Below are 25,582 nucleotides of genomic sequence, written 5' to 3'. Positions count from 1 at the left end.
GTAATTGTGGCTCACGGGCCTAGTTGCTCCGCGGTATATGGGATCCTCCCAGACCAGGGCTCGAACCCGTGTCCCCTGCATTGGCAGACAGATTCTCAACCACTGCGCCACCAGGGAAGCCCTATGTGGAGTTATTGATCATACTTTAAGAAAATATTTTAGAAGTTAATGTGGATTTTTGCCAAGGATTGGTGACTGATTCTGCAGTCAATTCCAAGATCACTGAAACAGGAGTGCCCATCAGATGCCCTCTTTTTGTCGTTGCAAATTCAATGATCGTAACCCTTATGCTTTTAATCAGAGCAAGACATGGTTCCACTTACACCAAAAAGAAAACTCCAATCTGAGATGAATTAAAAACTTTTTCTCTCTCTCTCTGCTAAAGTTGTTCATGTCTTATTACAAAGACAAAAAGATACTTTCTACTGCTAGTGAGGACCTTAACATCTGTGAAACTGCTCTTTCAAGTATCAGACTTGAAAGATAGCTTCTGCTCCTCTAGAATACTGGCATTGTCTGATTCAGAACAAGGATAATCTCACTAAAAGAAATGAAAGATACTTTCCTACTGTTTTTGCCAGTGACATTGATGACTGTTGCTGGAGGAAGAGTGTTGTTATTCATTTCATTGAGAGGAACTGAAGGAGGAGGTCTCTGCTCTTAATCCTCTTATCAGTGAAAATGGAAGGGAAGGGAATACCTCAAGGGAAGAAAATATATGTTCATGTTGTCCATTAGCAATTCTGAGATTTATTTAGTTTGTAAAAGTATTCTAGTTCCCTTGGTTTCTTGTCCTACCTAGACTCCAAGTGGCCAGGAAATTGTAAACAAAAGATAGATTAGAAGAAAGAGAGTTGAACTGGGGCTTAGGAATATGGATTCCAGTTCTGGCTCTGTCACTGCCTTTGCTCTGTGATTTTGAGCACATCCCTTATGCTCTGTACTTTTACTTATAAATAAGATTAGATTAAAATCTCAAAGGCCCTTGCTGAATGATTTTTTTTCTCAATATAAATTGTTATTGATTTGTTTGCTTGAAAATGGGCAAGTAGGTTCATATGTGGCTGAAGGAACTAAGTTCTCAACTTGTTCTATTTAAAAATCAACTTTCATTTAATGTCTATAAATTTCAGCCAGATTGAACCTGCTCTGGTCAGAATTTTTTAAAAATTCCCAAAGTGAGTACACCCTTGCTCCTCTAGGTCTTTTATTTATTAATATTTTTGGTGAACAACAAGCCAGTCTTTTTTTAGTAAATATGTAATTGAGTACAGTTTTGTACCTTGATCCTTGGTAATGTCCTCTAGGTCTTTTACATTTCCATCTTTCTGCAGAAGAACTAGGACTTGAAATCACCATGGTTGGTTCTATATCATCTATTGAGCCACTCAGAATTAAGTTATTTGAACCATTATTTTTCTGATGCAGCCTATTTGTCATGGCTTTATTTTTTGCTTCCAGTAGAACAACATTAGCTGGTTGTTTAGAATGCTTCTTGGTCTAGGGCCTGTTAATAAGTAGGAGTTACATAGTCATGAAGGAAACAAACTATGGAAACGTTTTTCCCTGAGGAAGAGGAAATTTAACATTGGAACTCTGCCCTATACTCAGTTTCCCCACCCAAAAAGAGGATGATACATATGGATCGTGGATATGGGGATTATAAGATGATAGTATATACTTATCAGAGATCATTTTTCACACAGATGCTAGAAAACAAACTTTCTGTTGAATAACATTCTAGTCTTATCCATAAGGATAAATCTCGTTCTCCTTAAACATTGGCTGGATGGCATTGCTAAGCCGGGTGTTGCCATGCTGAGTTGGTATTCTTTTCTTTTCTCTCTTTTTTCCCCTCACTTTTCCTCCCCCCTCCGTCCACCTCCCCCCTCTTCCTCCATTTCTGCTCCTCCTCTTCCTTCTGAAGAGAGCTTGATTAGGAGATGAACAGGTACAGTGCTGGTGACTCTTCAGTCTCAGTAGGCAGTTTCTCATTGGCAGAGCCTTGGGCCAAATGGTCAAGCCTTAGCAGATGGTACCTGGTTCCCTGAAATATCACTGCTCTTCATTGGGTTTCTTCTGGACCAAGCTGGGTGTTACAGCAACATTGATAAAATTCTCCAGTTATTTTTCTATTCCTGTCCATTCTTCTCTGGGAGGTTGGAGCTCTGACCTGTGCCCTAGGGGCAAAACTTCAGACAAGGAAGAGAGTAAGTCTTGGGTCCCAATTCTCCTCCCCGTGTTACTTGTTCTGATTATTATTTAGACCCCAGTATCCATCCAACTGCTTCAGCTATAGTGTTCTTGGGATTAATCCAAGCTTTGCAGTTGCAGATAGCTAAGTAGTTGGCACCATATTCCACTGAGTGAAGTCCTCCCACCCTCATTCTGGGTACTTTGTAAGGGTGTAGCAGCCCTAGAGCTATGTGTTTGTGTGATAAAACTAGGAAAGGTAGCAAAGTAGAACTTTTTAGGGAGTAAGAAAGCCCCAGACCGGGCTTCCCTGGTGGCGCAGTGGTTGAGAGTCCGCCTGCCGATGCAGCGGACGCAGGTTCGTGCCCCGGTCCGGGAAGATCCCACGTGCTGTGGAGCAGCTGGGCCTGTGAGCCATGGCCACTGAGGCTGTGCGTCTGGAGCCTGTGCTCCGCAACGGGAGAGGCCCGCGTACCACAAAAAAAAAAAAAAAAAAAAAAAGAAAGCCCCAGACCTACTCTCTGCCTTGAAAATCACTTACCTGCTTTTTTTTCTCCATTGTTTAACTTGGTCCATTGACTCCTTGCATGCAGAAGAGGTTGTGTTCTAGGAGAGACTGTCAGCCTAGGACTGGATGTTGGCTCTTGGTTCTGCCAGCTCCCTCCAAACCCCTTCCTCTGGGGTAAAAGAGGAAGGGATAAGCCAGGTACTGACCAAGAAGTCCAGAATCAGTGTTGTCTTCTCAACTGAAAGCATACTGATTTCCTTATTGAGACTTACTAATTCTACAGTTGCCTGTACACTTGCACAAGGTTATGTTGGGGGGGAGGTGGAGGCTGAGGGTTTGGGGAGGAGCCAAGAACTTTGAGGTGCTAATTAGAATTTCATATAGGTCTAGGTAATTGAACATTAAACCTTCCTGGGGGCCCAGCTTTACTCTTGCATTAGAAATCACATATGGGCGCAGCGGCTCAGTGGTTAAGAATCTGCCCGCCAGTGCAGGGGACACGTGTTCAATCCCTGGTTCAGGAAGATCCCACATGCTGTGCAGCAACTAAGCCTGTGCGCCACAATTGCTGCGCCTGTGCTCTAGAGCCCGCAAGCTACAACTACTGAGCCTGTGTGCCACAGCTGCTGAAGCCTGCGTGCCTAGAGCCTGTGCTCCGCAACACGGGAAGCCACCACAAAGAGAAGCATGTACACCGCGACGAAGAGTAGCCCCTGCTCGCTGCAATGAGAGAAAGCGTGCACGCAGTAACGAAGACCCAACACAGCCTAAATAAATAAAATAGATTTTTAAAAAATTAAAAAGAAACCGTCTTGCACCGTCTGTGGTCTCTTTAAAAAAAAAAAATTCACATATGACAACATATTTGTATAGCACGTCGCAGTCCATGAAGTACTTTGATTTAGTTTATCCTTTTTTGGGCTGTGTTGGGTGGGTCTTAGTTGCGGCATGCAGGATCTTTCATTGCAGCGCGCGGGCTTCTCTCTAGTTGTGGCACCCTGGCTCCAGAGCGTGCGGGCTCAGTAGTCGCAGCACACGGGCTTAGTTGCCCCACGGCATGTGGGATCTTAGTTCCTTGACCAGGGATTGAACCAGCATCCCTGCATTGCAAGACGGATTCTTTTTTTTTTTTTTTTTTAATGCGGTACGCGGGCCTCTCACAGTTATGGCCTCTCCCGTTGCGGAGCACAGGCTCAGCGGCATGGCTCACGGGCCCAGCAGCTCCGCGGCATGTGGGATCTTCCCGGACCAGGGCATGAACCCATGTCCCCTGCATCGGCAGGTGGACTCTCAACCACTGCGCCACCAGGGAAGCCCTGCAAGACGGATTCTTAACCACTGGACCACCAGGGAAGTCCCTGATTTAGTTTGTCTTATCTGATCTTTACATAAACCTTCTAATATGGTTCCTCTTTTTTTAGTTAAATATAGAGAACAGTTTACCTGATGTAACAGGGATTTGAACCCAGGTCTTCTGATTTTTAAATAGCTCAGCATGTTGGCTCTTGTCTAAAAGTTTTAAGTCAGTAACAGTTTTATCATAAATCTGACTCGTCCTGGCTTATTGTTCCTTGGAAGCTTTAGCTTAGGGTTCCAGTTCTAAAATGGTCTTTCACCTACCTGAACTTGACCTGACTGAAGATGAAGCATCCTGCAAAAAGCATAGATTATTGGGCTCTGCTGTTTTTCTAATTTTCTGGGCCATTTTATGCAGCACATCTTCCTAACAGCTAGATGACATTTCCCTTACCTCCTTTTTTGGGAAGAGGAATGAAAACCATCTGTTCCCCATAGTTTTGCTACTCTGACTCACTATGGGGAAGGAAACTTGCTGCTCTGCTTATTGGTACCAGAAATGCTTAGTCTGTGGCCTTTGTACTACTAAGGTCTACCACAATCTCTTCTCTGAGCCCAGCTATATTCTGAAATTCTTAGGGCCCTTGATCGTTGGTCTTAAACAATAGTAATTAGAGCTTTACCTGATTGCCCTTAAGCCCATCTTGTCTCAAACCTTATATATGGACCAGAACTGGGGTCTTCCTATTCAGGTATTATATTATTGAGGATTCGTCCGAATTGGATTCTTCTTTTTAATTTTCTTAAATATGGCTAATCTTTATTCATTTTGAATTCTTTAGAACTACATCAAAGTAATATATCAGTAGTCTTTGAAGAAAAAAGGCCAACATTCTTCAATATGAAGGGGAGAAAGTTCTGTCTCCCTGTTTCCAATGTGATCATGGATGAAAGTTATAGGGATCGCAGACCCTTAAGAATTGATTTAACCTTTTAGAGTATTTTTCTATAGATAATGGTCTTTTAGTCACTTTCTAAACATATTCTTGAAATCTTTTTCTACATTTAAGTGGATAAAAGTCATAATATTGATGAGATTTAACTACACACTTATCTTACACATCTCCACTGATTATATATTTACTAAGTACACACCAACAAATTCCTGTTGCTTTTACAGCAGAAATCAAGATGAGGATGGAAGGATGTAGAGTCAGGTTCTGCCTGCACTCTGTGCTCTTCCATTTTTTTGACATTGCATTTCCCCATCCTTAGCCTCCTCATCTCCATAGATCAACTCTTTTTTTTAAAATTGAAGAATAGTTGATTTATAATAATATATTAGTTTTAGATGTACAATGTAGTTCAATATTTTTACAGATAATACTCCATTTAAAGTTATTACACAATAATGGCTATATTTCACTGTGCTGTACAATATATCCTTGTTGCTTATTTATTTTATACACAGTAGTTTGTGTCTCTTAATCCCCTACCCCTAGCTTGTCCCTCCCCGCTTTTCCCTCCCCACTGGTAACCACTAGTTTTTTCTCTCTGTGAGTCTGTTTCTGTTTTGTTATATACATTGATCGGTTTTATTTTTTAGATTTCACATATAAGTGATAACATAGAGTATTTGTTTTTCTCTGACTTATTTCACTAAGCATAATAACCTCTAGAGACATCCACGTTGTTGCAAATGGCAGAATTTCATTCTTTTCTATGACTGAGTAATATTCCATTTGCATAAATATGTATATGTATACACACACATACACAGACACACCACAGCTTCTTTATCCATTCATCTGTTGATGGACACTTAGGTTGCTTCCATATCTTGGCTACTGTAAATAAAGCTTCCATAGACCAACTCTTTACCTTTTTTCTGAAATAATTAGTAGAAGTGTAAAGCACCATAGATATGCTCTAAGAGTACCTACCCTTTTAGCTCTACAGGAAAAATTATTAATCAAGCCCAGGTTGTCCAATAAGTCTTGGTATCTCTTATGCCCTTTCTCTTTCAGCCATGGTATCAAATGAGACCCTCTGGCTTTGATGGTTAAATGTATCAAGAACAGATATATTTCCTAGAGAAAATATGAACACTTGTGTAAGAAAAAGGACTAGAATGAGAACAGAATATGCATAAGGGCTCTGTGAGTATGGAGGAGGAAAAAGAAGGGACGTTTAAAATCCCTATCCAAAAGGATCTGTTATCAATGAGCAAGAGGCAGGAGCTCATTGTCAGGTTTAGTGTGACTCAAATCCTGATTGTTTCAGTGGGCTTGATAGAGATCGTTGTGAGTGTGTGTATATACTTATGGTTGTGTTTGTTTATTTTATTTTTTTCACAGCATCTGGAATCAAGAGACCCATGGCATCTGAGGTGAGTTTTATATTGATACAGTGGTTCTAAAACCTTAATTCTGGGATAGAAGGATACCTGTTTATAACATCCTTATTTTCCCCCTACTTGGGTCTTGGAATCTAGATAGGGTTCTCACATCTCTTTGGTAGGCTAGTAATTATACAACTCTACTTTTGTCACAGTTTATTATGAATATTAATAATAGCTCAGATTTATTGAACTTTTTTTTAATGTTTTAAATTTACTTATTTTATTTATTTATTTTTGGATCTGTTGGGTCTTCATTGCTGTGCGCAGGCTCTCTCTAGTTGCAGCGAGTGGGGGCTACTCCTTGCTGCAGTACGTGGGCTTCTCAATGTGGTGGCCTCTTCCATCACAGAGCACGCGCTCCAGGCGTGGGGGCCTCAGCAGTTGCAGCACGCAGGCTCAGCAGTTGTGGCTCACGGGCTCCAGAGGGCAGGCTCAGCAGTTGTGGCGCACGGGCCCAGTTGTTCCGCGGCTGCAGGATCTTCCTGGACCAGGGCTTGAACCCTGCATTGGCAGGCGGACTCCCAACCAGTGCGCCACCAGGGAAGACCCTGAGCCTTTTTTTAATGTACCAAAGAGTAAATAAGGTACCTAAGTGTTCTTTATAGGTATTCTTATTTAATCCTTCAAAGAGCCTCTATGAGTGTAGGTACTGTTGTTATCCATGTTTTGTAGATGAAAAAGTGAAGATTAGAGGTTCTATAGCTTGCCCAAGGTCCTGTAATTAATAAGGTTAGGATTCAAAGCTAGTCTGACGCTAAAGCTCGTTCTCTTGTTTTGCTGTTAATACCTCCTGACTGCGTAGCTTCAGTGAATGTGGCGAACTTCTTTTAACCGTACTGAAGCTGTTGATATTCTAAGTTTTTCTCTTTTGTGCAGAATATCTTGTATTTGCTTAATTTTCTTCCCACAGAGTATTTCCCATTCCTCTTTTTACTTCTTGCATCTCTCCTGGGTTTTGTGACGGGACCTCAGAGTGCAGACCATTTTGGCGTAGGATTTTAGGCTTTTTTCTCAGAACATCTTCCAAGATCTGTCAGGTTATATACTGAGGGTTTTCTGGCACTAAGGGTCTTAGCAAGAAGAGTAGAACTTAAATATCAGGCCCTAAGATGGTAACATGCTATTTTCAGTAGTCTTTTTGCCTTCTGGCTTGTTAACTTGAGTATCGACATCATGAAGAATACCTTCATGTCTGTTGTGCTGGCATCTTGGCTGTGGAGAATAGCCTTCTAGCCTCTGCTCCACTGGTTTTACTTCTTCCTTTTTTCAGAGGCTGTGATGTATGTGAATAGAAAACAAAGCCATACCACGTTCTCAGGAATCTCTTTGAGGCACTGAGGCCCTTTTCTTAGAGGACTCATCTTATTGCCACAGCCTCTTAATACTTGGGCTCGCAGTACTTGCATTTGCCAGTGGCTAGATCATTTCTGCTGGTGAATTCAGTTTGAGCAAATAGTGTTCAGGTTGGGTTGAATATTAGAGGGGTAGTAGTTTCTGAAAGAAAGCTGGGTCTGTGGAGCTCTACTTCTCTCTTGCTTTTGTAAACTGAGGGTCTTTCCTTTTTTCTGGGGCTGCTATTGCTTACTTCCCCTGTTTCTCCTTTTCTTTAATGATAATCATTTTAATTTTCCATGTCATCTTTCTGAGAACCAAAGGTGAAATATATGTCATTTGGAGTTTTCTTTGTGTTCTTTTAGTCAGTTTAGTTCTTTGGGGAGCAACACTATAGCTGTGTGTTTGCATGGGAGGGATCTTCTGAAGATTTTATAAAACGTTCTTAACCTAAAAAGGGTGTGTTGCATGTTTTGTTTTTTTTGATTTACCATCGTGGTAGCTGTTTGGTGTGTTACATGGGAATCATGTACTAATCTTGACTCTTCTTATTCTAGGTGCCTTATGCCTCTAGCATGCCCATGAAGAAAATAGGCCACCGAGGTGTTGATTCCTCAGGAGAGACAACATATAAAAAGGTGTGTCTGGGTGAAACCCATTCATCTTACTCCAGGAAGGGATAGTTCTGTCTCCTTGATATTATTCTCCACATTCCATCCCATTTCTTGATACGCTAAACCTTTGCACAATAGCCATCATACAACTTGAACTTTTTTATTTTTTATAAATTTAATTAATTTATTTTATTTTTATTTATTTTTGGCTGCGTTGGGTCTTCGTTGCTGTGCGCGGGCTTTCCCTAGTTGCAGCGAGCGGGGGCCACTCTTCCGCTGCGGCGCATGGGCCTCTCACTGCAGTGGCCTCTCCTGCTGTGGAGCATGGGCTCCAGGCGCATGGGCCCCAGCAGTTGTGGTGCGTGGCTCAGTAGCTGTAGCTCGCGGCTCCAGAGCGCAGGCTTGGTAGCTGTGGCACATGGGCACAGTTGCTCTGTGGCATGTGGGATCCTTCCGGACCAGGGCTCGAACCCGTGTCCCCTGCATTGGCAGGTGGATTCCCAACCACTGTGCCACCAGGGAAGCCCCGCAACTTGAACTTTAGAATTTACTTCACAAAGGGTAAATTATTTCCCGTCTGTATATATGGGTTTTGTTTTGTTTTATAAATTTATTTATTTTATCTTTGACTGCGTTGGCTCTTCGTTGCTGCGCGCGGGCTTTCTCTAGTTGTGGCGAGTGGGAGCTACTCTTCGTTGCGGTGCGCAGGCTTCTTATTGCGGTGGTTTCTCTAGTTGTGGAACACGGGCTTTAGATGCGCGGGCTTCAGTAGTTGTGGCGCACAGGCTCAGTAGTTGTGGCTCATGGGCTCTAGAGCACAGGCTCAGTAGTTGTGGCGCACGGGCTTAGTTGCTTGGCAGCATGTGGGATCTTCCCGGACCAGGGCTCGAACCCGTGTCCCCTGCATTGGCAGGCGGATTCTTAACCACTGTGCCACCAGGGAAGCCCTGTATATGTGTTTTTCGTTTTGTTTGGTTTTGTTTCTGGCTGTGTTGGGTCTTTGTTGCTGCTCGCCAGCTTTCTCTAGTTGCAGCGAGCAGGGGGCTACTCTTCGTTGCGGTGCATGGACTTCTCATTGTGGTGGCTTCTCTTGTTGCGGAGCATGGGCTCTAGGCGCACAGGCTTCAGTAGTTGTGGCACGTGGGCTCAGTAGTTGTGGCACACAGGCTTAGTTGCTCTGTGGCATGTGGGATCTTCCTGGACCAGGGATGGAACCCGTGTACCCTGCATTGGCAGGCGGATTCTTAACCACTGTGCCACCAAGGAAGTCCCCATATATGTGTTTAAATGAGAATGTTCTTAATGAACAAATCTGGTGTTGGATGCTTTTTCACTGAGCTGAAGAAATTGTGTTTCCCTGTTAGATATAAACATGTAATAAGCCCCCAAGGCCATTCTTACCTAGCTTTAGGGAACCATGTCTCTTGTGCTGGATGTACATAAAGTGAAGGCTGGATCCCATTCAGCTTGGTGATACAGAGATAGACAGCAGGTCAAGAATTTTTCTTTGTGTGTGTGTATGTTTTGTTTTATTTTGTTTTTTGTCTGTGCTGGGTCTTAGTTGTGGCACGCAGCGTCTTCATTGCGGCATGCGGGATCTTTAGTTGCAGCATGTGGGTTTCTTAGTTGCGGCATACGGACTCTTAGTTGTGGCATGTGGACTCTTAATTGTGACATGCGGGCTCTTAGTTGTGGCGTGCAGGCTCTTAGTTGCAGCATGTGGACTCTCAGTTGTGGCATGCATGCAGGATCTAGTTCCCCGCCCAGGGATCGAACCTGGGCCCCCTGCATTGGGAGCATGGAATCTTACCCACTGGACCACCAGGGAAGTCCATGGGTTTTGTTTTTTTAAGATTGTAGTTTCATTTGGTGAATAGGGCCTAGAATACCTGATTTTGAGCTAGAGATATCAAATGGATTGGAAAGATAGTAGTAATAACCAAGAAGAGAAAATTGAACTGGTGAAGGGAAAACAGGAGAGAAGCATCCTGGAGTGACCCAATTCCCGAGTTCTGGACTAATTGGAGATGCTTAGGTTTCCTGGGGTACAGTGTTCAACCTCCTATTTGGCATCTGTACCTTGTCTGGCCCATGTAAATTTTTCTTGTGTTTGTTCTCTGTCTTTATTGCATTGTCCGAAGTGATAGAGGTGGACTGACTCATTCTCAGTCAGGGACCTGACTCTCCCTGGGAATGGACTCTGAGGCCCATGTCAATTAAACACATTTATTGAGCTCTTTTTATGTGCTGAACACTGAGACAAAAAGATGAGTTTCTAGTCTAATTGGAGAGGCAAGCACTTAAAAAATTTGTTATAATTTTATTTATTTTTTTTAAATATTCTTATTTAAAAATTTTTTTTTAAGTGTTAAATTTTTTTGGCCGCGTTTGGTCTTCGTTGCTGTGCATGGGCTTTCTCTAGCTGTGGCAAGCAGGGGCTACTCTTCGTTGCAGTATGCAGGCTTCTCACTGCGGTGGCTCCTCTTGTTGCAGAGCACAGGCTCGAGGCATGTGGGCTTCAGTAGTTGTGGTGCGCGGGCTCAGTAGTTGTGGTGCATGGGCTTAGTTGCTTCGTGGCATGTGAGATCTTCTTGGACCAGGGCTCAAACCCGTGTCCCCTGCATTGGCAGGTGGATTCTCAACCAGTGTGCCACCAGGGAAATCCCTATTCTTATTTTTAAAAATATTTATTTATTTGGCTGCATTGGGTGTTAGCTGTGGCACATGGTATCTTTCGTTGTGGTGTGCAGGCGCTTCGTTGTGGCTCACGGGCTTCTCTCTAATTGTGGCACGTGGGCTTCAGAGCGCATGGGCTTAGTTGCCCCATGGCATGTGGGATCTTAGTTCCACAACCAGGGGTCGAACCCGCATCCCCTGCACTGGGAGGCGGATTCTTAACCACTGGACCACCAGGGAAGTCCCTAGTTATAATTTTAATGCCCAATGAGGACTAGGTAGAATATTGATACAAGTAATATTTGGTGAGGGTTGGGGGGATAAGGGAAATCACTTAGAACAAAACTGTCCAATAGAACTTTCTACAGTGATTGAAATGTGCTATATCTGTGTTATCCAGTGTGGTACCCACTAATCATACCTGAATGTGGCTAGTAAGACTGAAGAAATGATTTTTAAATTAAATTAACTTTAACTTAAAATTAAATAGCCGAGTGTAGCTAGTAGCTACTATATTGGACAGCACAGAACTAGATAATACGACATTTTCCCATGACATTGAAATCCTGGATTGTAAGAGTGGGGCTCTTATATTTGTGTTTTGACCACAGTATGATAATTTTAAATCTAAATAGTTCTCTCAGAAATAATTTGAATCTTTCAGGCTTTCTTCTTCAGTCAGGAGCTTTTTTTGCCACTCAGTTGTCCTTGGAACGCCAGTCAGCCCTTGCCTTAGAGAACTGAACTTCAGTAGCTAGGCAGTGAATCAGAGTATCAGTTAATTTTAGTTACATTCTGTATCAGATGAATAAAATGTTTGGAGGACTCCATATACTCTGGGGGCAGGAACCTTTGGAGTGAGACCTAGGATTGTTCTCTCAGTACAACGTATCTTCCAGATATAGATGTGAATAGGAGGGAACACCTTGTTTAGAGAGTCCCCACTTTGCTATTCTGTATCTTCATGCTCTTCCAATCTTTGCAGGCTTAACTGCCATGTAGAGTGTGGGGATGGGGAAACTGGATTGCCCCAGTTTAGTCTGAACTACTAGATAGGCATTTGCTCTCCCGTGTTCCTTCTGGTTCTTCTGAGTTCTTATTGCTATGATCAGATTTAATACTAGAAACTTTCCTCTTGTTTCTCTTGTTTCTTAGACAACCTCGTCAGCTTTAAAAGGTGCCATCCAGTTAGGCATTACTCACACTGTGGGGAGCCTGAGTACCAAACCAGAGCGGGATGTCCTCATGCAAGACTTCTATGTGGTGGAGAGTATCTTCTTCCCGAGGTACAGAGGTTAATGTGCAGGGGAATGTCCTAGAAAATGTGGCTTTTTTATATCATCATCAGGGCATTTTAGGGTTCATGTCTAATTTAGGCATGCATCCAATCCTTAACCTGATTTTAATCAGGGTGATATGGGGACTGGAGAATTTGAAGAGCACATGCTCTCCTTTGGATGTTTCCATGAGCCTCCGGCCTGTGGACTGAGCCCTAAAAAACAATTTAGTGCATCGGGAGGAGGTAATATGATTCCCTGTGCCCATGTCTTAATCCCCGTGTTGTGCCTTGTCCCATTATGTAACTGACTCATCCAGTCCCTTTGGTTCTCTCAGGAGGGATGTGTTGACCTGGCTCTGGGTGACTGAGTGTCTTTCCAGGGTGTGGACTCCCTAAATTACAGGAACTGGTAAGTTATGGCTTCTTCTGTTCAACCCCACAGTGAAGGGAGCAACCTGACTCCTGCTCATCACTACAATGACTTTCGGTTCAAAACCTATGCACCTGTTGCCTTCCGCTACTTTCGGGAGTTATTTGGTATCCGCCCTGATGATTACTTGGTAAGCTTCCAGATTTCAGGACCCTGGGACTCCAGTATCAGAGGGATACTTCCAAAGGAAGACCCTCTCTCCACACTCTTGCTCTAGTTTTTCTTTAGAATTGCATCTGTAGTTGATTTCTGGTTGGGCATGCCCTTGTATCTCTGAACCTCTTGCTCTCTTTTCTCTGGGCCCAGTACTCCCTCTGCAATGAGCCGCTGATTGAACTCTGCAACTCTGGAGCTAGTGGTTCCCTCTTCTATGTGTCCAGCGATGATGAATTCATCATTAAAACAGTCCAGCACAAAGAGGCGGAGTTTCTGCAGAAGCTGCTTCCAGGATACTACATGGTAAGAGGACCAGGAGCACTGGCTGCCTGAGCTGCCCACTCCACTCCACTGGGGAGGCTGCCATCAGGGGGACAAAACAATGTCAGCCCTTCTGTCGTAGGAATGTAGTTCATCTTTGTGCTTTTCCCATCTCTTTTGTCTCTCTATGGCTAAAGGAGGTTTTGTTTATCTGTCCTATTTTAAGTGTTTTTAGCTTAGACCCTGCTACCCAACGACAAGATTCAATGATGATTAAAAAAAAATTTTTTTTTGTTGGAGTATAGTTGATTTACAGTGTTTCGTTTCTGCTGTACAGGAAGCAAAGTGAGTCAGTTATACATGCACATATATCCACTTTTTTTAGATTCTATTCCCATATTACAGAGTATTGAATAGAGTTCCCTGTGCTATTCAGTAGGTTCTTATTAATTATCCGTTCTGTGTATAGTACTGTGTGTATGTCAATCCCAGTCTCCCAGTTTACCACCTGCCTTTTCCCCCCAGTAACCACAAGTTTGTTTTCTACATCAGTGACTCAACTTCTGTTTTGTAAATAGGTTCATGTGTACCATTTTTAAAATTCCACATATAAGTGATAATATATGTTATTTATTTTTTGCTTTCTGACTTACTTTCACTCAGTATGACAATCTCTAGGTCCATCCATGTCGCTGCAAATGGCATTATTTCATTCCTTTTTATGGCTGAGTAATATTCCATTGTATATATGTACCACATCTTTATCCATTCCTCTGTTGATGGACATTTAGGTTGCTTCCATGTCCTGGCTGTTGTGAATAGGGCTGCAAAGAACACTGAACAGGAGTGGAATCGCTGGATCATATGGTAGCTCTAGTTTTAGTTTTTTAAGGCATCTCCATGCTATTCTCCATAGTGGCTGTACATTCCCACCAACAGTGTAGGAGGGTTCCCTTTTCTTCACACCCTCTTCAGCATTTATTGTTTGTAGATTTTTTTTTTTTTTGCGGTACTTGGGCCTCTCACTGTTGTGGCCTCTCCCGATGCGGAGCACAGGCTCCGGATGCGCAGACTCAGCAGCCATGGCTCATGGGCCCAGCCGCTCCATGGCATGTGGGATCTTCGTGGACCGGGGCACGAACCCGTGTCCCCTGCATCGGCAGGCGGACTCGCAACCACTGCGCCACCAGGGAAGCCCGTTTGTAGATTTTTTGATGATGGCCATTCTGACCAGTGTGAGGTGATACCTCATTGTAGTTTTGATTTGCATTTCTCTAATAATTAGTGATGTTGAGCATCTTTTCATGTGCTTTTTGGCCATCTGTATATCTTCTTTGGAGAAATGTCTATTTATATCTTCTACCTTTATTTTTTTTTTTACGTCTTTATTGGAGTATAATTGCTTTACAATGGTGTGCTAGTTTCTGCTTTATAACAAAGTGAATCAGTTATACATATACATATGTTCCCATATCTCTTCCCTCTTGCGTCTCCCTCCCTCCCACCTTCCCTATCCCACCCCTCTAGGTGGTCACAAAGCACTGAGCTGATCTCCCTGTGCTATGCGGCTGCTTCCCACTAGCTATCTACCTTACGTTTGGTAGTGTATATATGTCCATGCCTCTCTCTTGCTTTGTCACAGCTTACCCTTCCCCCTCCCCATATCCTCAAGTCCATTCTCTAGTAGGTCTGTGTCTTTATTCCTGTCTTACCCTTAGGTTCTTCATGACATTTTTTTTTCTTAAATTCCATATATATGTGTTAGCATACGGTATTTGTCTTTCTCTTTCTGACTTACTTCACTCTGTATGACAGACTCTAGGTCCATCCACCTCACTACAAATAGCTCAATTTCGTTTCTTTTTATGGCTGAGTAATATTCCATTGTATATATGTGCCACATCTTCTTTAATATTCATCTGTCGATGGACACTTCGGTAATTTCCATGTCCTGGCTATTGTAAATAGAGCTGCAATGAACATTTCGGTACATGACTATTTTTGAATTATGGTTTTCTCAGGGTATATGCCCAGTAGTGGGATTGCTGGGTCGTATGGTAGTTCTATTTGTAGTTTTTTAAGGAACCTCCATACTGTTCTCCATAGTGGCTGTATCAATTAACATTCCCACCAGCAGTGCAAGAGTGTTCCCTTTTCTCCACACCCTGTCCAGCACTTATTGTTTCTAGATTTTTTGATGATGGCCATTCTGACCGGTGTGTGATGATATCTCATTGTAGTTTTGATTTGCATTTCTCTAATGATTAATGCTGTTGAGCATTCTTTCATGTGTTTGTTGGCAGTCTGTATATCTTCTTTGGAGAAATGTCTATTTAGGTCTTCTGCCCATTTTTGGATTGGGTTGTTTGTTTTTTTGTTATTGAGCTGCATGAACTGCTTATAAATTTTGGAGATTAATCCTTTGTCAGTTGATTCATTTGCAAATATTTTCTCCCATTCTGAGGGTTGTCTTTTGGTCTTGTTTATGGTTTCTTTTGCTGTGCAAAAGCTTTGAAGTTTCATTAGGTCCCATTTGTTTATTTTTGTTTTTATTTCCATTTCTCTAGGAGGTGGGTCAAAAAGGATCTTGCTGTGATTTATGTCATAGAGTGTTCTGCCTATGTTTTCCTCTAAGAGTTTGATAGTCTGGCCTTACATTTAGGGCTTTAATCCATTTTGAGTTTATTTTTGTGTATGGTGTTAGGGAGTGATCTAATCTCATACTTTTACATGTACCTGTCCAGTTTTCCCAGCACCACTTATTGAAGAGGCTGTCTTTGCTCCACTGTACATTCCTGCCTCTTTTATCAAAGATAAGGTAACCATATGTGCGTGGGTTTATCTCTGGGCTTTCTATCCTGTTCCATTGATCTATCTTTCTGTTTTTGTGCCAGTACCATACTGTCTTGATTACTGTAGCTTTGTAGTAGTCTGAAGTCAGGGAGCCTGATTCCTCCAGCTCCGTTTTTCTTTCTCAAGATTGCTTTGGCTATTCGGGGTATTTTGTGTTTCCATACAAATTGTGAAATTTTTTGTTCTAGTTCTGTGAAAAATGCCAGTGGTAGTTTGATAGGGATTGCATTGAATCTGTAGATTGCTTTGGGTAGTAGAGTCATTTTCACAATGTTGATTCTTCCAATCCAAGAACATGGTATATCTCTCCATCTATTTGTATCATCTTTAATTTCTTTCATTGGTGTCTTATACTTTTCTGCATACAGGTCTTTTGTCTGCTTAGGTAGGTTTCTTCCTAGATATTTTATTGTTTTTGTTGTAATGGTAAATGGGAGTGTTTTCTTGATTTCACTTTCAGATTTTTCATCCTTAGTGTATAGGAATGCCAGAGATTTCTGTGCATTAATTTTGTATCCTGCTACTTTACCAAATTCATTGATTAGCTCTAGTAGTTTTCTGGTAGCATCTTTAGGATTCTCCTTGTATAGTATCATGTCATCTGCAAACAGTGACAGCTTTACTTCTTCTTTTCTGACTTGGATTCCTTTTATTTCCTTTTCTTCTGATTGCTGTGGCTAAAACTTTCAAAACTATGTTGAATAAGAGTGGTGAGAGTGGGCAACCTTGTCTTCTTCCTGATCTTAGTGGAAATGCTTTCAGTTTTTCACCATTGAGGACAATGTTGGCTGTGGATTTGTCATATATGGCCTTTATTATGTTGAGGAAAGTTCCCTCTATGCCAACTTCTGCAGGGTTTATATCATAAATGGGTGTTGAATTTTGTCGAAAGCTTTCTCTGCATCTATTGAGATGATCATATGGTTTTTCTCCTTCAGTTTGTTAATATGGTTTATCGCATTGATTTGCGTATATTAAAGAATCCTTGCATTCCTGGAATAAACCCCACTTGATCATGGTGTATGATCCTTTTAATGTGCTGTTGGATTCTGTTTGCTAGTATTTCGTTGAGGATTTTTGCATCTATGTTCATCAGTGATATTGGCCTGTAGTTTTCTTTCTTTGTGACATCCTTGTGTGGTTTTGGTATCAGGGTGATGGTGGCCTCGCAGAATGAGTTTGGGAGTGTTCCTCCCTCTGTTGTATTTTGGAAGAGTTTGAGAAGGATAGGTGTTAGCTCTTCTCTAAATGTTTGATAGACTTTGCCTGTGAAGCCATCTGGTCGTGGGCTTTTGTTTGTTGGAAGATTTTTAATCACAGTTTCAATTTCAGTGCTTGTGATTGGACTGTTCATATTTTCTATTTCTTCCTGATTCAGTCTTGGCAGGTTGTACATTTCTAAGAATTTGTCCATTTCTTCCAGGTTGTCCATTTTATTGGCATAGAGTTGCTTGTAGTAATCTCTCATGATCTTTTGTATTTCTGCAGTGTCAGTTGTTAACTTCTCCTTTTTTATTTCTAATTCTATTGATTTGAGTCTTCTCTCTTTTTTTTCTTGATGAGTCTGGCTAATGGTTTATCAATTTTGTTTATCTTCTCAAAGAACCAGGACTTTTAGTTTTATTGATCTTTGCTATCGTTTCCTTCTTTTCTTTTTCATTTATTTCTGATCTGATTTTTATGATTTCTTTCCTTCTGCTAACTTTGGGGTTTTTTTGTTCTTCTTTCTCTAATTGGTTTAGGTGCAAGGTTAGGTTATTTATTCGAGATGTTTCCTGTTTCTTAAGGTAGGATTGTATTGCTATAAACTTCCCTGTTAGAACTGCTTTGGCTGCATCCCATAGATTTTGGGTCATCGTGTCTCCATTGTCATTTGTTTCTAGGTATTTTTTTTATTTCCTCTTTCATTTCTTCACTGATCACTTCGTTATTAAGTAGTGTATTGTTTAGCCTCCATGTGTTTGTATTTTTTACAGATCTTTTCCTGTAATTGATATTTAGTCTCATAGCATTGTGGTCGGAAAAGATACTTGATACAATTTCAGTTTTCTTAAATTTACCAAGGCTTGATTTGTGACCCAAGATATGATCTATCCTGGAGAATGGTCCATCAGCACTTGAGAAAAATGTATATTCTGTTGTTTTTGGATGGAATGTCCTATAAATATCAATTAAGTCCATCTTGTTTAATGTATCATTTAAAGCTTGTGTTTCCTTATTTATTTTCATTTTGGATGATCTGTCCATTGGTGAAAGTGGGGTGTTAAAAAGTCCCCTACTATGAATGTGTTACTGTCGATTTCCCCTTTTATGGCTGTTAGTATTTGCCTTATGTATTGAGTTGCTCCTATGTTGGGTGCATAAATATTTACAATTGTTATATTTTCTTCTTGGATCGATCCCTTGATCATTATGTAGTGTCCTTCTTTGTCTCTTCTAATAGTCTTTATTTTAAAGTCTATTTTGTCTGATATGAGAATTGCTACTCCAGCTTTCTTTTGGTTTCCATTTGCATGAAATACCTTTTTCCGTCTCCTTACTTTCAGTCTGTATGTGTCTCTAGGTCTGAAGTGGGTCTCTTGTAGACAGCAAATATATGGGTCTTGTTTTTGTATCCATTCAGCCAATCTGTGTCTTTTGGTGGGAGCATTTAGTCCATTTACATTTAAGGTAATTATCGATATGTATGTTCCTATTCCCATTTTCTTAATTGTTTTGGGTTTGTTGTTGTAGGTCTTTTCCTTCTCTTGTGTTTCCTGCCTAGAGAAGTTCCTTTAGCAGTTGTTGTAAAGATGGTTTGGTGGTGCTGAACTCTCTCAGCTTTTGCTTGTCTGTAAAGGTTTTAATTTCTCCATCAAATCTGAATGAGGTCCTTGCTGGGTAGAGTAATCTTGGTTGCAGGTTTTTCTCCTTCATCATTTTAAATATGTCCTGCCAGTCCCTTCTGGCTTGCAGAGTTTCTGCTGAAAGATCAGCTGTTAACCTTATGGGGATTCCCTTGTGTGTTATTTGTTGTTTTTCCCTTGCTGCTTTTAATATGCTTTCTTTGTATTTAATTTCTGACAGTTTGATTAATATGTGTCTTGGCGTATTTCTCCTTGGATTTATCCTGTATGGGACTCTCTGTGCTTCCTGGACTTGATTAAGTATTTCCTTTCCCATATTAGGGAAGTTTTCAACTATAATCTCTTCAAATATTTTCTCAGTCCCTTTCTTTTTCTCTTCTTCTTCTGGAACCCCTATAATTCGAATGTGTGTTTAATGTTGTCCCAGAGGTCTCTGAGACTGTCCTCAGTTCTCTTCATTCTTTTTTCTTTATTCTGCTCTGCAGTAGTTATTTCCACTATTTTATCTTCCAGGTCACTTACCCGTTCTTCTGCCTCGGTTATTCTGCTATTGATCCCATCTAGAGTATTTTTTATTTCATTTATTGTGTTGTTCATCGTTGTTTGTTTCATCTTTAGTTCTTCTAGGTCCTTGTTAAATGTTTCTTGCATTTTGTCTATTCTATTTCCAAGATTTTGGATCATCTTTACTATCATTCTGAATTCTTTTTCAGGTAGACTGCCTATTTCCTCTTCATTTGTTAGGTCTGGTGGGTTTTTATCTTGCTCCTTCATCTGCTATGTGTTTTTCTGTCTTCTCATTTTGCTTATCTTACTGTGTTTGGGGTCTCCTTTTTGCAGGCTGCAGGTTCGTAGTTCCCGTTGTTTTTGGTGTCTGGCCCCACAGTGGCTAAGGTTGTTCAGTGGGTTGTGTAGGCTTCCTGGTGGAGGGGACTAGTGCCTGTGTTCTGGTGGATGAGGCTGGGTCTTGTCTTTCTGGTGGGCAGGTCCACGTTTGGTGGTGTGTTTTGGGGTGTCTGTGGACTTATTATGATTTTAGGCAGTCTCTCTGCTAATGGGTGGGGTTGTGTTCCTGTCTTGCTAGTTGTTTGGCATAGGATGTCCAGCACTGTAGCTTGCTGGTCGTTGAGTGAAGCTGGGTGCTGGCGTTGGGATGGAGATCTCTGGGAGATTTTCGCCGTTTGATATTATGTGGAGCTGGGAGGTCTCTTGTGGCCCAGTGTCCTGAAGTTGGCTCTCCCACCTCAGAGGCACAGCACTGACTCCTGGCTGCAGCACCAAAAGCCTTTCATCCACACGGCTCAGAATAAAAGGGAGAAAAGTAGAAAGAAAGAATTAGTAGAAGAAGAATGAAAGAGAGAGAGAGAGAGGGAGGGAGGGAGGAAGGAAGGAGGGAAGGAGGGAAGGAAGGAAAAAAGAAAGAAAAGATAAAGTAAAATAAAATAAAGTAAGATAAAATATAATAATTATTAAAATAAAAAAATAATTACTAAGAAAAAAATTTTTTAAAAAACAGACGGATAGAACCCTAGGACAAATGGTGGAAGCAAAGCTATACAGACAAAATCTCACACAGAAGCGTACACATACACACTCACAAAAAGAGGAAAAAGGGGAAAAAATCATAAATCTTGCTCTCAAAGTCCACCTCCTCAATTTGGGATGATTCGTTGTCTAAAGGAGGAAAGGAAAGAAAGAAAGAAAGAAGATAAAGTAAAATAAAATAAAGTTATTAAAATAAAAAATAATTATTAAGAAAAAAATTGAAAAACAAAAAAAACGGACGGATAGAACCCTGGGACAAATGGTGGAAGCAAAGCTATACAGACAAAATCTCACACAGAAGCTTACACGTACACACTCATTAAAAGAGGAAAAGGGGAAAAAATCATAAATCTTAGTCTCAAAGTCCACCTCCTCAATTTGGGATGATTCGTTGTCTATTCATGTATTCCACAGATGCAGGGTACATCAAGTTGATTGTGGAGCTTTAATCCGCTGCTTCTGAGGCTGCTGGGAGAGATTTCCCTTTCTCTTCTTTATCTCACAGCTCCCAGGGCCTCAGCTTTGGATTTGGCCCCACCTCTGCGTGTAGGCCGCTCAGACAGGACGGGGTTAAAGGAGCCACTGACTGGGGGCTCTGGCTCACTCAGGTGGGGGGGAGGGAGGGGCACGGAGTGGGGGCGAGACTGCGGAGGCAGAGGCCGGCGTGACGTTGCACCAGCCTGAGGCGTGCCGTGCGTTCTCCCGGGGGAGTTGTCCCTGGATCCCGGGACCCTGGTAGTGGCTGGCTGCACAGGCTCCCTGTAAGGGGGGTGTGGATAGTGACTTGTGCTCGCACACAGGCTTCTTGGTGGCGGCAGCAGCAGCCTTAGCGTCTCATGCCCGTCTCTGGGGTCCGGGCTTTTAGCTGTGGCTCGCGCCCATCTCTGGAGCTCCTTTTTTTTTTTTTTGGAGCTCCTTTAAGCAGCGTTCTTAATCCCCTCTCCTCGCGCACCAGGAAACAAAAGAGGGAAGAAAAAGTCTCTTGCCTCTTTGGCAGGTCCAGACTTTTCCCCGGACTCCCTCCCGGCTAGCTGTGGCGCACTAACCCCCTGCAGGCTGTGTTCACGCTGCCAACCCCAGTCCTCTCCCGGCGCTCCAACCGAAGCCCGAGCCTCAACTCCCAGCCCTGTCCGCCCCAGCGGGTGAGCAGACAAGTCTCTCGGGCTGGTGAGTACTGGTCGGCACCGATCCTCTGTGCGGGAATCTCTCCCCGCTTTGCCCTCCGCATCCCTGTTGCTGTGCTCTCCTCCGCGGCTCTGAAGCTTTCCCGCTCCGCCACCCGCAGTCTCCACCTGCGAAGGGGCTTCCTAGTGTGTGGAAACCTTTCCTCCTTCACAGCTCCCTCCCACTGGTGCCGGTCCCATTCCTATTCTTTTGTCTCTGTTTATTCTTTTTTCTTTTGCCCTACCCAGGTATGTGGGGGGTTTCTTGCCTTTTGGGAGGTCTGCGGTCTTCTGCCAGTGTTCAGTTGGTGTTCTGTAGGAGTTGTTCCACATGTAGATGTATTTCTGGTGTATCTGTGGGGAGGAAGGTGATCTCCACGTCTTACTCTTCCGCCATCTTTGAAAGAAGTCCCCATTTTTTGATTGGGGTTTTTTTTTTTTCTGATATTGAGCTGCATGAGCTGTTTGTATATTTTAGAGAAAAATCACTTGTCGGTCACTTCATTTGCAAATATTTTCTCCCATATTTTGGGCTTTCTCTTCATTTTGTTGATGGTTTCCTTTGCTGTGCAAAAGCTTCTAAGTTTAATTAGGTCCCATTTGTTTATTTTTGTTTTTTTTCAATGATGATTCTGCTTTCCATTCTTAGTCCAGCTCCTAGAGTAGAGTATGAGGTTGGTTACTTCCCTTGATAATACTGTATTTTTTCTTACTCTGACTGATACCTCTTGGAGGTTCTGGAGAAGTTAGGGAACTCTTCTTTGCCTCCTTTCATACTCACAAGAATATACTATACAGAAGGCTAAGCATTAAGTCTTTTTCAGTGCTGTCTTCTCTTAAACCTCTCTGAAGGAATATGTTCATCATATGTTTAGTATCCTGACTGCTTACTGTATTGTAGGCCTTCCACTCGGCTTGGTGGTGAGCTCATTATTGAGATAGATACATTGGGAAATTTTATGTAATGTGGGCTTATGGGCAGATTGTATCTGCCCATAATGTAATGTGGGCTTATGGGCATGTAATGTAATGTGGGCTTATGGGCAGATTGTATCTGAATCCCATGTAACAGACAAAGGAAGGGGGGTGACAGCTTTTGCCCTTGAGTTTTATTGAAAATCAGCTAATTTGCTCTTCTACTTCTTTTTACTTTCTTGTCCTCAGAACCTCAACCAGAACCCTCGGACTTTGCTGCCTAAGTTCTATGGACTGTACTGTGTGCAGGCAGGTGGTAAGAACATTCGAATTGTGGTGATGAACAATCTCTTACCACGGTCAGTCAAGATGCATATCAAATATGACCTCAAGGGCTCAACCTACAAAAGGCGGGCTTCCCAAAAAGAGCGAGAGAAACCTCTCCCCACCCTTAAAGACCTGGACTTCTTACAAGACATCCCTGATGGTCTCTTTTTGGATGCTGATATGTACAATGCTCTGTGCAAGACACTGCAGCGCGACTGTTTGGTGAGTTTGTCACATTTCCTTCTCTCTCAGGCACCAGAAATCTCAGTCTGTAAAACAGCTTGGTCGTTCTTAGGCATCTAATCTGTGGGAGATGGGACTCTGTTCCTTAGCTCCATCTGTGCCAGACTTCATTTAAAATAACTTTTATATTAGATCCTTTATGCCTTTACATTTTTACTTTCTCCCCGTTTGTCTAACTCCCCTCCCGTCTTTTTTTTCTCTACCTGCTACCTGTCCTGGGCCTCATAAGCATACATTCTCCTTATTTTCATACCAGCACCATCATGGCTCAGTTTTTGATCCTGTCTGCCAAATCCAAATTTATATCTTAGAAGCTGAGTGCTGCTGAAAAAAATCACACAACTGTGTATACTGGCATCTCTACAGATTTATGATATCCACCCCTACCTGGGCCCTCAGTATTCCTCATCAATCCATTTCCTGTTCCTCCCAGAGATTGCACATGATTGGCACTCTCTTCAAACAGGTTTCTGACTCTCATCCCCCCAGCCTTGTTTCTCAACAAACTACCTCAACTTTCTATTCTGTACCATCCCTTTGTCCTGCCCCCATCATCACTTTATAAATGGATCTACACTTAACCATCCTTAATCTATATTTTCTTCCCAACTTGGTCGATTATTCCAGGTCAGTCCCTTTTGTGACCTAGATCCATTTCCTCCTGTTTCTCTAGGATACTGCTTCATCACTTACTTCCTTTCCCACCTCTGGCTTCAGCCTCAACTGACTATTTTCTATCTATATACAAACAAGTTTATCTCTTTTTTATTTTAAGATTAAGAGAATGTTTTTCAATGTCTTCATTTAATGATGCCTCCATTTCTCTTTTCCCTTTCTCTTCTCCTATTCCTACCTCAACCCACCGTGTCCTGGCTTTTGCTCTCACCACTTCAATTGAACTGCTCTCTCCAATGACCACGTAGATGCTGAATAGAGAGTACTTCTCAGTCCTTCCTTGAATTTTCTGCAGTGTTTGACAGTTGATTGATTCCACTTTCTTTTTTTTTTGTTTTTTTTGCGGTACGCGGGCCTCTCACTGCTGTGGCCTCTCCCGTTGCGGAGCGCAGGCTCAGCGGCCATGGCTCACGGGCCCAGCCGCTCCGCGGCATGTGGGATCTTCCTGGACCGGGGCACGAACCCGTGTCCCCTGCATTGGCAGGTGGACTCTCAACCACTGCACCACCAGAGAAGCCCTGATTCCACTTTCTTAACATCTGTTGGTTTTTGTGACATCTTTCCCTACTGATTTTTCCACCCTTTTTTTTTTTTTTTTGGCAAACTGCTTTTGTAGGATTGTCATCTTCTATTCAGTCCATGATGTTATCCATCCTTGCCTTTCTTTGCTTACTCTGCATCTACTTCCCGGATAATGCCTATTTTAGTTTGGCTCTTTTGGTTGTGAGGACTGGAGACTTGGTGGAGCAGAGAGGTTTTTCAAACCACACATAAGAATCAGTCCTGGGCTTCCCTGGTGGCTCAGTGGTTGAGAGTCCGCCTGCCGATGCAGGGGACACAGGTTTGTGCCCCGGTCTGGGAAGATCCCACATGCCGCGGAGTGGCTGGGCCCGTTAGCCATGGCCTCTGGGCCTGTGCGTCGGAGCCTGTGCTCCACGGTGGGAGAGGCCAAGAATCAGTCCTGAACTCTCTTTATCCCTTACTCTATCCACCTACCAAAACCCCCAAAGTGAGCTGGTGGAACTGGTGGAAATATACAAGGTTGAGAACTGTAGGAGACAATCCAGGCTCCTTAATATGACACATCAGACCTGTCATTGTCTTGCCCCTACCATCCTCTCTCTCGTGCCAAACACCTAGCCTTTGCATTTTATGTTCTAGCAACACCAAATTATACCTCCCTGCATGTAGCCTGCTGTTTCATGCTTCCAGGCCTTGGCATTCTTCTTTCCTTCCTTTATTTACTTGCATTTATTTTCTCTCTAATCGATCCCTCATAAACCTATTTATGTATGTCTCTGTAGTATTCCTCAATCATATGCACTTGCATTGTTACACATAGTAGACTGTATTGTTTTTATTTTTACATTAGTTTCCCTTTCTAAATTATAATATCCATGAGGACAGAAGCTCTCTTACGTATCTTTGTATCCACATAAGCAGGCACAGTGCCTACAGATGGTAAGGATTCAGCAAATAATGAACTGAAGTGAAGCTGGCCATATAAGGACCTGCCACAGATCTGCTCTGTCACAAAGTTTACTTTTACCAGACCCTCCTTGTGGATTTTTTAGAGCTCAAATATGTGTTTCTTCTTTCGTTGAGAATATAATGCTCTTTTCATGAAGAGATACAAGGAAAGAACAAACAAAGAGGATCTTGTGGGCTAGGCCGTGGCCTAATTTGTATGTACTCTGGTGAAGGAAAGCTGAAGGGATATCAGTGAAGGGTGACCAGAGGAGGTCAATGTACTGTTCTCCAAGGAGTAGGAGGAGCAAAGGCTGATCCTGTGGTTATAGCTCTGGAGGTTCGCTATCAAAAACAGTTAGATCAGGAAAGCTGTGAGATCCTGAAAAAAGATTCTCATAC

The 25,582-nt window shown here is 42.4% G+C and overlaps 1 protein-coding gene across 3 annotated transcripts in view; it reads left to right on the top strand.

The window, feature by feature from the left end:
• The window catches only part of PIP5K1A (phosphatidylinositol-4-phosphate 5-kinase type 1 alpha), a 45,613-nt gene that overhangs the window by 10,318 nt on the left and 9,713 nt on the right, over positions 1-25,582 (top strand). For all 3 annotated transcript variants that reach the window (XM_004285194.3, XM_033415594.2, XM_004285193.4), the window contains exons 2-7: positions 6,355-6,386; positions 8,288-8,368; positions 12,176-12,306; positions 12,742-12,859; positions 13,036-13,188; positions 22,718-23,017. In XM_004285194.3, the coding sequence (XP_004285242.1) occupies positions 6,355-6,386; positions 8,288-8,368; positions 12,176-12,306; positions 12,742-12,859; positions 13,036-13,188; positions 22,718-23,017 (815 nt within the window). The remainder of the gene's footprint in view (positions 1-6,354; positions 6,387-8,287; positions 8,369-12,175; positions 12,307-12,741; positions 12,860-13,035; positions 13,189-22,717; positions 23,018-25,582) is intronic.

Source organism: Orcinus orca, chromosome 1 (genome assembly GCF_937001465.1).
Source record: "Orcinus orca chromosome 1, mOrcOrc1.1, whole genome shotgun sequence".
In the NCBI taxonomy this organism is placed as follows: Eukaryota; Metazoa; Chordata; class Mammalia; order Artiodactyla; family Delphinidae; genus Orcinus; species Orcinus orca.
Note: the sequence above shows the minus strand (reverse complement) of the source record. Positions and strands in the feature narration are given on the sequence as shown.